General features: G+C 34.1%; 1 protein-coding gene across 5 annotated transcripts in view; it reads right to left on the bottom strand.

The window, feature by feature from the left end:
- The window catches only part of AP3B1 (adaptor related protein complex 3 subunit beta 1), a 267,105-nt gene that overhangs the window by 131,768 nt on the left and 121,173 nt on the right, over positions 1-14,164 (bottom strand). For all 5 annotated transcript variants that reach the window (XR_015248393.1, XM_086698262.1, XM_086698234.1 and 2 more), the window contains exons 9-13: positions 11,960-12,057; positions 10,572-10,626; positions 10,411-10,482; positions 7,191-7,253; positions 3,959-4,091 (exon numbers count right to left, since the gene is read on the bottom strand). Coding sequence is in view for 4 of the 5 variants with exons in the window: in XM_086698262.1 (XP_086554388.1) it covers positions 3,959-4,091; positions 7,191-7,253; positions 10,411-10,482; positions 10,572-10,626; positions 11,960-12,057 (421 nt within the window). In the remaining variant the exon portion in view is untranslated. The remainder of the gene's footprint in view (positions 1-3,958; positions 4,092-7,190; positions 7,254-10,410; positions 10,483-10,571; positions 10,627-11,959; positions 12,058-14,164) is intronic.

Raw genomic sequence — 14,164 nt, 5'->3', positions numbered from 1 at the left:
CTCTAGAAGTACAACCTACTATTTTTTAATTTTATTTTATTTTGATAAGAACAGTGAACATGAGATCTACCCTGGTACCAAACTTTATTTATTTTTGACGTTTATTTATTTTTGAGAGACAGAGAGAGATAGAGCTTTAGCAGGGGAGGGGCGGAAAGAGAGGGAGACACAGAATCTGAAGCAGGCTCCAGGCTCTGAGCGGTCAGCACAGAGCAAGACACGGGGCTCGAACCCACGGACTGTGAGATCATGACCTGAGCCAAAGTCAGACGCTTAACCGATTGAGCCACCCAGGTGCCCCGCCCCTCATACCAAACCTTAAAATGTACAATGCATTGTTGTTGACTATAGGTACAATGTTGCACAGCAAATCTCTAGAGCTTATTCAACTTGCTTAATTAACTGAAACATTAGGTTTGCTGTTTAGTAATTGCCCATTTCCCTTTTCCTCCATCCCCTGGCACTGCCATTCCACTCTCTGATTCTATGAATTTGACTATTTTAGGTATCTCACACCAGTGGAATCATTCAGTATTTGGCTCTTTGTGGCAGGCTTATTTCATTTAGCATGTCTTCCAGGTTACTATAGTCTACTGTTATACTCATTTTGCAAATGAAGAATCTGAAGCACAGGGAGATTGAGTAATTTATTCAAGATAACATTAACATTCAAACACAGGCAGTCTAGTTCTGCATACAAGCAGATAGCTCACCACAGACTAACTGGGCAATATACAAAAAGACTGTAATACATGTTTTTCATATTACTGTTTTCATCTATTAGACTGTTAACTCTGCAAAGGAAAGAACCTTTTATAGGCTGAATGAGTACCTCATTCATCTATTCAACATTTACTAAATACCCCAACTGATTCAAGTTTTCAATAAATGTTTACTGAAATATATAAGACTAAATGAAACACAAAGTAGTCCTCTGCCCCAATCCTTTTAGTTTACAGTAGATGGTGAGGTTATTTAGGCAAGCAAATTTTGCTAATGTATTAGCAATATTAACTAAAGTAAGTTAACTTACAGAATTAAATTATCTTAAGCCAACTGAAATGCAGATTTCTCATAAAGATACTTGAGAAATTATCAAATTAACCTTGGTGATACTGAACTATTTTAGGCAAGCTTCAGGTCAGCCTTGAAAAGCCCTCTCCATGTCAAGAAGACAGAAGTAACATAAAAAAATAAAAAGTGAAAACAAAAATCTACACATCTAAAAACAATATGTTGAATATAGGCAAAAAAGAATCAAGCCGAAATGTTGCACCTATGGTTTTAAGATACGTTATCTGAAGAGATGATGAGGTATTTGAATTAACAGAAAATCAAGAATCACAGATCCTTAGAGCCTCAAAAGATCTTAAGAGATTTTAAAGAAACTGAGGCCTCATTCTTGATACCTATTCCTAAGAGCAGATTTTTTAATAGGAGAAAAAAAGGGGCTCTATTGTCAGGAACGGTCACTATAAAGTTAAAAATACTAATACTTTCTTTAATGCTACTGATTTTAATATGAATATTCTCTTTATTTGTTTTACCAGTTACTTTTATTGAGGTGTCCAAACTACAAAAGTGTAGCTCATATAATAAATAATCAAAGAATCAGATACTATAGGCTAATGATGATGATGTAACCAGAATCAGGACACTATGATTTAAGTTTCTTAATATTCAAACTGTAGGAAAAAAGCCATGGTTGTAAGGATAGTTTTGATTTACCAAAAACAAAAGTCTAAACATTAAAATATGAGAGTTTAAATTAGTAAATCCTCCTACCTTTAAGAGTGAACATAGATTATATTTGTCCCCCATTATCTAATTATAAAACAATCTATTCTTCCTTTCAAAGTGTTATAAAGATAGAATATTCATCTTTTAAATTAAAGTCAATAAAAAATATTGTTCAAGATTTTAATATATTATAAAGCTGAAGTAGAGATAATTGCTTTAAAATACACAATTTGCAAATTTCACATGAGAAAAAAGGGTCAAAAACTAAAATTGAGAAACCTTGAATATTCTTTTGTATGTAAAAGAACCAATGAATATTCTAAATAATTTGTAGTACTTTTTATATGCAACTAAATTTTAAAAGAATAATTTACCCTGGAACTTTGGTTCATCACCTTTAATGTTCTGGAGATACTTTCCCAAGAAAAGCACTACATAAAACCAAACAGAAAGTCATTATTAAGATATAGGAAATAAAACATGTTTTTCAACTCACACTTAAAGTGTGACATAGAAACTGAGAAAGGGGCACCTCGGTGGCTCAGTCAATTGGGTGTCCCACTTCGGCTCAGGTCATGATCTCACAGCTTGTGAGCTCAAGCCCCACATCAGGCTTGGTGCTGTCATCCGTGCAAAGCCCGCTTTACATCCTGTCACTCTCCCTCTCTGTCCCTCCCCTGCTTGCGCATGCTCTCTCTCTCTCAAAAATAAAGAAAACATTAAAAAAACAAGAAATAGAGACAAAAAGGATGCTATCATTAAATGTAAGGGGCGCCCAGGTGGCTCAGTTGGTTAAGCATCTGACTTTGGCTCAGGTCATGATCTCACGGTTTGTGAGTTTGAGCCCCATGTCTGGGTCTGGGCTGAGAGCTCCGAGGCCACTTTGGATTCTCAGTCTCCCTTTCCCATTTACATGCACACTCCTTCTTTCTGTGTGTCTCAAAAATAAACATTAAAAAAAATACAAGTAGAAATGGACAAAATGACTGACATTTAAAACTTAAGCTCCTCTAGTTACCTTCTACAGTCATATTTTTTAAAAATCTATTTCCTTGATAATTTTTGTTGTCACTTATTTAGAATTTTAATATTGCATGTAGATAAATGTTCTACCCATCATATTATCTTGAGTTTGCAGGATTAAGGTTTATAATTTTATGTTCACAATAAAAAAAAAATCACTCTTACTCGGGGCTAAATTTTGTTTCAATAATATCCTTAGAAGTACTTATCACAATGTTACAGTTTTCTAAAGAGATCTACATGTAGGAATAGATAATTAGGGATAACAGAATTATTGTCATGAAAATATACATAATAATATAAAGTATAAATATAAAATGTATTCAAGCTTCTTATGTTTCAATATGCTTATGTCTAAATATGATGTAATTATATTTAGAATTCCACAAATAATTTCAATGATTTTACACAAAAAAATTAAGCTTTTCTTAAAAAGAATCTCTTGTTTTAATCAAATATACAATCATATAAAAATCCTCTAAATATATTATTATAAAGGTGAAAGTGACTAATATTTCTTTCTCCAAATGGCTTCACTTTCTAAAGCCATACCATAGAAATAACTGACATTTTACCAAAGAACAATATGAAACCTAGATTATGCATTTTACTGGTTATCACCTATCCAGTTTTACAATATGTTTACATGTTTTCTGACTTAACAACATGAAGTGCTTTCAAACTAATGACTGTTAAATCAAGTTTAATCCTGAATATGAAATTATTGGATACATTTTTAGAACAAACCTTTGAAGATACACAATAAACATACTTTTTTGATCTAGCCACTTCTCCATGCTATAGTCATTTGCCTGCTTTTAGCACCCTCTGCAGGTGAACCAATATTATATATGACTTCTGTGTCATTAAAAGCAGTAAAACAGAACCTTTGTGGAAAGGGTATAATGAAGGTGATTAAACTGTGAAGAAATAAAATAAAACACACTTTCTTAGTTCTTGTTTAAGGAGAAACAAACACTGTTTCCAAGTTAATTATCTAGTTTACTAAAACAACGACAAAGAAGTGTGTGTGGGTCTTTGTATTTCAAAGATAAAATGCTACTTTCATCATGACCATGCTATTGACATACAGGAAACACTGAAATGAGATGTTAAAAAATGTTACAATTTGAAGAACATGCCAAGAATATTCAAAGGATAAATTTCTTGAAGTAAAATGACATTGTTAACTTACCATCTCTGTTGGACAAGAGACATACCAGGCCATTGAGGCATGTGTCTGTGACTTCTGAGATGTTGGTTGCACATCTGCCTATAGTTTGAATAGTGGCTGCTGCAAATTCTTTATCCTGGCTTTTCACATAGGTCTAAAAAATACCATTTCAATTAGTTTATACTTTAGGGTACTAACAAGTGAACAAAAAGATCCCTATTGTATTAAGCTTTGTCAGAAATGAAAATTTTATAATACATAACACAATATTCTCATTTATATGTGCAAGAGGTCCAAATGATGACTTAGCTTAATTAAATTTTGTTTTTTACTTAAACAATGTGCCTTAGAAGAGGCGCATTTTCAAGCCAGGTTCATTCACCTGTGGCCACAGAGGCTTGTGATTCCAAAACAGATAGTGGGGAGCAGTCACCCAAAGACAGCAATTAGTTTAAGTGCAAGGTTGAAAGAGATGATGAGAACTCTCTCTTTGGAGGTTTCAGTTCATTTAACCAGCAGCATCTGTGAATCTATGAAAAAAAGGGTTGCTTTTTCAGAGACACTAAATCTAAAGTTGGGAGAAGAGGAGGAAAAGGACAAATATACCACTGACAAACATTTTACTTTCAAAATGGTATCTGAATGTAATAAAACTACAATAGCTACAGTGAGTAGTTCAGTAAAGACTTTATATATACTCATTTTGTAACAAAATGCCACAGTTTTGAAATAGATTTTCTTTAAAAGAATGTTTTGAAAATATAGTGTAGGGGCATCTGGGTGGCTCAGTTAAGCAACCAACTCTTGATTTCAGCTCAGGTCATGATTTCATGGTTTATGGGATCAAGCTGGCCATCAGGCTCTGCACTGAGTGCAGAGACTGCTTCGGATTCTGTGTCTCCGTCTCTCTCGGCTCCTCCCCTGCTCTCTCTCTCTCTCTCTCTCTCTCTCCCAATAAATTAATAAAACTAAAAAAAATTTTAAAATAAAAACAAAAATGTAAACTATATATTTATGTAAACTTAAAAATAACTGATTTAATAATAGAAAGTTAAAAGATCTTTACAAAACTTACTATAACCCTAACGAATTTCACTTTGATTATAAATTTCTTAATTTAAAATTCAGCTTTGTTTACAGAAATGAGTATACTTTAAATATGCATATTTATATATTATATGTAACAAAATTTAAAATCCCATGTTCGCCTGAATTTTTTTTAATTTTTTTTTTTTTTAAATAAGCTTTACGCTCAACGTGGGCTTAAACTTACAACCCTGGGATCAAGAGTTGCATGTTCTACTGACTGAGCAAGTCAAGTGCCCCTCAATGGAATTTTTTTTTTCTTTTAAGTAGGCTTCAAGCCCAGTGCAGAGCCCAATGCGGGACTTGCACTCACGGCCGTGAGATCAAGACCTGAGCTGAGATCGAGACTCGGATACTTAACTGACTGAACCATCCAGGCGTCCCTCAAGTGAATTTTTTAAAAAAAGATTGCCAACCTCAAATGAGAAGAACATAATGTACAATTAACACTGTGGTTCTCTAACATGCCAAAGAGGATGTACATTTAAATGGTGCTGAAGAGAAAAATCTAAGAATATCTAAAACCATACAAATTTTGTGAAAATAGTACAAATAACAGGATAAATACTGAAGAAATAAATAAAACAAATTCTCTTAGTTCCATATAGGAGAGGTCAATTGTATTTAAAACTGTTTCCCACTTGATGACATAATTTCCTTAATTAGAATACGTCATTAGAAAAATTCTCTATTTTACTCAAAAAATTACTATTGTAAGTAAACTGAACATATCTATAAACATAACCCATAACACACAAATGAGGTACAAATATTAACAGTGATAAAAAGTGGATACATAAAGAATGTATTAGAAAGTCTAACTAAAGGACCTTATGCCCTGATATTAAATGAAATTAAATGAAATCGGTAGATCACCAATATTCTGAAATAGGTCCAAAGTATCACTTGTGTACAATTAAACAATGCTATAAAATTACCTGAGACTCACTGTCTACATCCCCAGTAAACCTGACATAAGCAGTAGGTTGGCAGCAAAAGGCTACCCAAAAAGATTACCCACAATAAGAAAAGGGCAAACACAAACATTGAGACAAAAAATTAAAAACTTAAAAAAAAAAAAGCAAACCTCTAAAAATGAGGTAAAAATCAAACCCAAACAATGTTCTATAGCTATAGATTACTGAATAAGAACTTGAGATACTATATTTCCTGGCATATATAAACATAAGATGACTGAATAGCCATAACATCCTAATTTTGTAAGTCATCCTCCTAGGAAAACATACAGCATGAAAGTACAGTAATCCAGTTCTGAAATTATAAATCCTAGACATGCTATAATATTCTACTACTTGTGTTGAAAGTGTAAGGTCACACAGTTAAGAAAATACAATGCCTATTTAGCTAAAAGGAAATTTAAAACGGGTATACAGGAGGATTATAGCAACAAAGTAAATTAAATCCATAAAAGTTGGGAGTTGGCAAAAACTGATTTGTGTGTAGCATGTGGTATATTTTTACTAAGAAAACTGCTGATGAAATATAAAAACCCATAATACTAAGATTAGGTTTTCTATTGCTGTCATCTACCAACTAAGTGTCCAGCCCTGACCATTCCAACATGAAGGCTATATTCATGAGGTAAGTTTTGAATAACACTCTTTTAAGGGTGTAGAGCTGAGGGGCACCTCATCCAAAAGCATTAATGGCTTAAATAAATACAACAAAAGAAAACACTGATAAAAACATTATGACAGGAGAAATTTTAGACCAAAAGTACATAAAGCTAAGAGGACACTGTCTAAAAGAGTATAGGTCAATGAAACAGGACAAGCAGTTAAGAAGTGAAGCTATTTTCATGAATGCAGAGTATAGACTGATACTGATGACAGCACAGAGAGATGGAATCCTTACCAATAACATAATTTCAAAAAAAAAAAACCAAACAAACAAACCACAGTTATAAACCAGTCTTTCAAATTCAATGAAAACACGAAGGGGATTACTATTCTATGTCCCTTAAATTTTGAATTTGTAGTTAATGTTTATTCTTGAAAATTTATAAATTTCTTAGTTCTCAAATTTGTCCCAAATCACTATTTTATTTAACACAATTATCTACTTCTAAACTGAGAATGATGTATATTTGACTGTAAACTGAACAAATATTTTGTAAGTTATTTTATAATTAGCATTATATACAAACCTGAAATTCTCGGAGAAGAGTTGATATGTTGGCTTCATTTGCCAAATTTGTTAAAATTTCAAGCTAGGGTAGAGAAAAGAGTACCATTTTAAAACATAAATAAAAAGGATTAATTTAATAAAGACTAGGCATTTAATACAAAGGTCACTTATGTTTTTAACAAAAGTCACACTGTTACAAATATTCTGAGGCATAATGCCCTTCAGATGAATTTTTGTCTTCCTACATCTCCAAAGAGAAGACAGATAATTATATAATGCTTAAAAATAATTAGGAAAAAAGAGAATCCTACATCTTCCCTGTTTGCCCCAACTTTACAATTTATATTTAATTAAAAAAGATTTTTTTGTTTATTTTTGAGATTGAGACAGTGTGAGTGGGTGAGGGGTAGAGATAGAGAGGGAGACACAGAATCTGAAGCAGGCTGCAAGCTATAAGCTGCTAGCACAGAGACTGATGTGCTTGAATTCACAGACTATGAGATCATGACCTAAGCCAAAGTCGGATGCTTAACCAACTGAGCCACCCAGGCACCCCTATATCTACTTAACCTAAACAATTTGAGGTGGCTGGGCTTTTCCCCCTCTTTGTTAATAAAGCTAGAAAACAACTCATCTTCCATGTAATACCTCTGTTTTTCCAGATACTAATTAATTCTCTTGATTTGTTCTCATTCATTCTACCATCCCAAATACTTGGGACATTTTAATTCTCTCTTCTGGATTTACAGTTATAAGAAATATGCAATTAAAAGTGCTTCTCCAACAGACTCACTAAGAAAGTTCCAGTTTTTACTCATAAAAAATATTCAAAAAATCTGAAGGAAAGCATGAAAAAGGAAAAAAGGAACAGAACAGATAGCATAAACAGAAAATAAACCACAAGATGTATATATGTATGTAGCTACATGGTCATATCATGCTCCATATACATGGTCATACCAATAAATACATTTAAAATAAATGGTCTAAGCGCACCTGGGTGGCTCAGTCGATTTAACGTCTGACTCTGGATCTCGGCTCAGGCCATAATGCCATGATTCATGAGTTCAAGTCTCATGTTGGGCTCTGTACTGATGGAGCAGAGCCTGCTTGGGATTCTCTCTCTCTCTCTCTCTCTCTCTCTCTCTCTGCCCCTCCCTTGCTCATACTAGCATGCTCTTTCTCTCAAAATAAATAAATCAACTTTAAAAAACAAAAAAACAGGGGCGCCTGGGTGGCGCAGTCGGTTAAGCGCCCGACTTCAGCCAGGTCACGATCTCGCGGTCCGTGAGTTCGAGCCCCGCGTCAGGCTCTGGGCTGATGGCTCAGAGCCTGGAGCCTGTTTCCGATTCTGTGTCTCCCTCTCTCTCTGACCCTCCCCCGTTCATGCTCTGTCTCTCTCTGTCCCAAAAATAAATAAACGTTGAAAAAAAAAAAAAAAAAAAAAAAACACACGAAAAAAAAAAAAAACAAAAAAAACACGGTGCCTGAGTGGTTCAGTTGGTTAAGCAACCAACTTCAGTAAAGGTCATGATCTCAAGTTTGTAGGTTCAAGCCCCATGCCGGGCTCTGTGCTGACAGCTCAGAGCCTGGAGCCCACTTCTGATTCTGTGTGTGTGTGTGTGTGTGTGTGTGTGTGTGTGTCTCCCTCCTGCCCCCCTCTGGCTCATGCTCTGTCTCTCAAAAATAAACAATAAATAAATAAATAAATAAATAGTCTAAACATTCCAATTAAAAGGGTTGGACTGTAGAAGTTCTTTATATTTTTTGAGTCCTAGTCATTTCTCAGATACAGGTACTGGGAATTTTTTTTCCCAGATTATGGCTTGACTTTATTTTATTTTGATGAAAACATTTTAATTTTTTAAAAACAATCTCAAACATATAGAAAAAGTAATAAGAACTATTTTAGTTTGAATCATTTGAGAGTTACCAATCTGATACCACATCATCCCCAAAGACTTCTGTGTATGTTCCTCACAAACAAGGACATTGTCCTACAGAACACAATAGAATCAAGAAAGTAACACTGACACATGCAATCATATTCCCATTTAAGTTTTACAAATTATCTCAATCCTATAACATAAATGGATCCAGTTCAATACCACACATTGAATTCAGATGTATCTTTAGTCTCTTTCAGCCAGAAACTTTTTCAGTCTTTCTTTTGACCTTTATAACCTTGACATTTTCGACGATGACAAACCAATTATTTTCTAAAATATCCTTCCATTTGTCTTTTTAATGTTTATTTATTTGGTGGTGGGGGGGGGGGAGAAAGTGGACAGAGAAAGGGGGAGAAAGGGGGACAGAGAATTCTAAGCAGGCTCCATGCTGTCAACACACAAACCAACATGAGGCTTGATCTCATGAACCGTGAGATGATGACCTGAGTTGAAATCAAGAGCAGTTGAAAACCTTAACCAACTGAGTCACCCAAGCACTCCTAAAATATCCTTCAATTTGGATGTGTATTAGATTTTTGTATAATTAAACCCAGTTTCCATGTGCATACCCAATCATTCCAACACTTGCTGAAAAGTCCATCCTTCCCGCACTGGTTTGTAATGTGTTCTCTATTACATAGTACGTTTTCATACACATGGATCTGTTTCCACACTTTCTATTCCATCCCACTTATTTTTCTGCCTAAATATCACATTGTTTTAATTATCATAGCTTTATATCACTAACTACACTCTGTTCTGCAGTTATTATGCTCTGAACACAACACTCTTTCATAATCTCTGTGTTAGCATAAACTGTTCTTCTCTCCTACTCCCAACACCACAAATTCCCAATCAATCTACCAACCAAAATAAAAAAATTCACAAAAATATTATTCTTTTAAGATCCTCTTAAACATCAACTTTTCTACAAGTATTTTCTAAATCCCAGAGAATTAACCCCATTTTTCTTGTTCTACACAGTACTCAATTCAAATCTATATAATATCATGAAAACACACTAGGGCTGAAATTATCTATTTACATGACTGTCTCCTTCAGTATACTATGAGTTATTCAAGGTGCAGGTAGCATGTATAAAGTCTGTACTATTAGGATGCAGCACAGAAAGTGGATATAATAATACAGTTTAGAAAGCATAAAGAAAATCCCTAAGTGTGTCTGTGTGTTTTAAGAAGCAGGTCTCCATTTTGCAGATACTAGAAGCTACAGCAATATCTTCAAAGTAAACGTGTACTAAGGATACCTGAAAAATAAGCACATGCATACCTTCAGTGTCTTGATCATAGTTGGATCAGTTGACCTAACATAGAAACTCTTCAGATAAGGTTCAAACATACCCTAGATTATAAAAAAATATATATATAAATACATTTATGATACTAATGCATTCATTTCTCTCTTGAATTATGTGTTCACAATGTACGTACCTTTCTTTGAATTGACATAGTTGCTATATTCTGTAGGACAATATACTGCACCTCCCTAGAAATTAAAGGAGAATTTTTACTGAATATATTTTCCAATTACGTATCTTTATGTAAACAGTATATTAAAGAAAAAAAAACAGCAATAAGCTTCATATTGCATTCAACTTGAATATAATATTAAAAAGTTTTTAGTAAATTTTACTTTTCAATATCTTCTTTTTAAACACACTTTTCCTATAAATTATTAATAAATTGGATTTGATTCATCATTAGAAAATTAAAAACCAATTTTATAATCCTGTAACTCCGAAGATGTAAAGCCAATACTGTAGCTGCTCTGAACACATGCAAGGAAAGTATTCTTAGGGCTAAGGGAATAAACATAACCACAGTATTAACACAAACTCTTGGTAAGATGCTCACTGCGTCACTCAATTATGAATTATGACTAGAGTGAAAAGATAGAGTAAAAAAAAAAAAAAAAAAAGTCATGTTCTTTTATGTCCAAATAGCTAAGACATGAAGGTAGAAATGAATCTGGTATAAAGCTTCATGTGAAAGATGCATTCCAGATCCTCTGATAACCTTTGAGCTGGCTGTAGAAAATAAAATTATTGGGGCACCTGGGTGGCGCAGTCGGTTAAGCGTCCGACTTCAGCCAGGTCACGATCTCGCGGTCCGTGAGTTCGAGCCCCGCGTCGGGCTCTGGGCTGATGGCTCAGAACCTGGAGCCTGTTTCCGATTCTGTGTCTCCCTCTCTCTCTGCCCCTCCCCCGTTCATGCTCTGTCTCTCTCTGTCCCAAAAATAAATAAACGTTGAAAAAAAAAATTAAAAAAAAAAAAAAAAGAAAAGAAAATTACTGAACTGATAAAAAGGAAAAGAAGAGGAAAGAACAGGAACACAAAGGACCTCACTAAGGAATGGCAAAAGTCAGCCCAGGGCTAAATAGTTATGGTGCTGAAGTCACGTTAAAGACAAAAATAAATATGCGTCTTCCCCCCCGCCCAACTCTATTAGTAGAGGTAAGCACTCACTGAAAAAAATTTTTTAATTTAACTAATTATTAACAAAATATTCAGGGTAAGGTAAATAGCTGAAACAATGTTATAATTCTTAATACATAGTAAACAAAACAAATGATAAAAATCTGATATTAAACTTTGCCAAAACATTTTCAATCTCTTTGGGCTTGACGTTAAAAACATTTTATATTTATCTCTAACCTAGAGATAAATTATGTAAAGGCTTTAATCATGATCCCTTAAGTATGAAATCTTATTGATATAATACAGAACCATGTAATAAATGTCTGAAAGACAGATGACATTTATTCAAACATTACCTTTGAAGGAATACAAAAGAAATAACATATAAAATCACGTCCTACCTATTGCTACGAAGTAAACGCACTAGTGACTTAGAAATAATGCCAACTTCAGATTTTGGTGATATGTGCCAATACAGCTGAGCAACTGCCATAACCACCTAAAAGATAAAGTATGAAAACAACAGCTATGAACACGGGAGCATGCTACAGTTTCAGAGTATTTGTACATTTGCTACAGTTTCAGAGTACATTTCTACAAATTGTTTCTTTAACTCCAGCAAAATCCATGTGAAGTAAGATGGATATGTTGCTACCCTTTGAAGCAGGCTGAAGAGTGTTCTCCCAAGAATTCATGTCTACCCTCAGAATATGACCTTACCTGGAGATAAAATCTTTGCAGATATTATTAAGATAATGATGGAGATGAGATCACAATGGATTAGGGTATGCCCTAAATCCAGTGAGTGTCCTTAATAGAGACATAAAAGGACAGACACAGAGAAGGCAATGTGAACATTGGACGAAGAGATCGGAGGGAAGAATCTGTAAGCCAGGGAATGCAGAACTGTTAGCATCCACTATACACCAGCAAAAAGCAGTTTCTCTCTTAGAGCCTCCAGAAGGAACCAACCCTTCGATATCCTACTAAAAAGTGAGAAAATAAAGTTCCGTTGTTTTAATTCACCTGGTTTGTGGTAATTTGTTATGACAGCCCTAGGAAACTAATACAGAGGAGAGAACAGAAAAGAAAATAGATGTTATGAGAAAACAGATGTTAAATGAACTACCCAAAGTCTGCTTGGCAGTACAAAGCAAAGCTTGATACAACACTCCAAATCCCCTATTCTTCTTAATACTGCTGCTTCTGCTCTGAAATTGGGAATATTTTAAAAGTGGTAAGCATGCCTTTCCACATGAAGCCCAGATACTTTAGGACAAAACTAACAATCTGAAAATTTAAAAAAATCAGTATGTGAAAGTTACAATTAAACGGATTCTATTAAAACAATTCCTCTAAAACAGCATTTGAAATGATCTTCTTTTTCTCTAAAATGCAGAACCTTAAAAATAGTCTTTGCTTCAAAGCCATTATAAGGGTGATAAAATATAAGAGTACAATGTTTCCCCTACATGCCTCTACACTTAGATCTAGACATCAAAAGTCCAAACTGGAAAGTTATCCAGCTTTACTTGTGACAAATGCAGAAATAGTTACATCATCTTGCCTTTAGCTCAGAAAATACAGTACTACTACTTTACTTCTGCTTAGTCTATAAAGTAGTAACAAATACATAGCAGGGATTTTACATATGCTTAAAGAGTATACAATACCTGAGGATGCTTGAGATAAAGAATTTCCTTCTAAAATTAAGAAATATGTTTTAAAAATACAGTTCTCAGAGTCCTAAATGCACTGTTTGGCACTTTGTTGTACTTTTTTTTTTATAAGACTGATTTATAGCTTTCAGATATTGGGATTTTGAGGAGTTTAAGGATATTTTATTTCTTCAGTTATGATCCACAAATACACTCTAGTTACAGAACAAACTCTCCAGGATTTAAAATCTTATAAAATAAAATATCAATTAATGACTGTTTTAATCTAAAGTAGGTGATAGTCATTTAAAAAAATATTAAAGCAGGGGCACCTGGGTGGCTCAGTCGATTAAACATCCGACTTTGGCTCAGGTCATGATCTCACGATTCCTGAGTTCTAGCCCTTTATTGGGCTCTGTGCTATCAGCCCAGACCCCACTCCAGATGCTATGTCCACCTCTCTCTGCCTCTCCCCCACTCATGCTTTCTCTCTCTCAAAAATAAATAAATATTTTTAAAATATTAAAGCATACAGCTGGCTAATAAGTATTAGTATATAACAGAAAAGCTGAAGCTTTCTTTTCACGTATTTTACAGAAAATAATTAAGTCATTTTCTGTTAAAAATAGTAAGCCAAATGCTACTGGAAAGAAGATAAACTGTACTTTCTATATGTGTCAAGGCTTTTAAGATTCTAGATGCCACTTAGCATGTCATCTCCTCTCATATGTTAATTAGGGCACTCCCTCAAGCCCTCAAGGGCTACATACTCTTATTCTCCCCCAGTATTTACAAATCTAACAGTTTAAAGTTTCTTCTATAACCAGAATTTGAAATTTGTAGTCTAATTTGTAAAAGCTCTGTAAGAGGGAAGCTCCCATATCTCCAAAGTCCAAAATAAGTAAAACATACAAATTGGATAGGCCTTGTACAGTTACATGATGTACA

This window comes from Puma concolor, chromosome A1 (assembly GCF_028749965.1).
Source record: "Puma concolor isolate L17-30 chromosome A1, mPumCon1.1.hap2, whole genome shotgun sequence".
NCBI lineage: Eukaryota > Metazoa > Chordata > Mammalia > Carnivora > Felidae > Puma > Puma concolor.
Note: the sequence above shows the minus strand (reverse complement) of the source record. Positions and strands in the feature narration are given on the sequence as shown.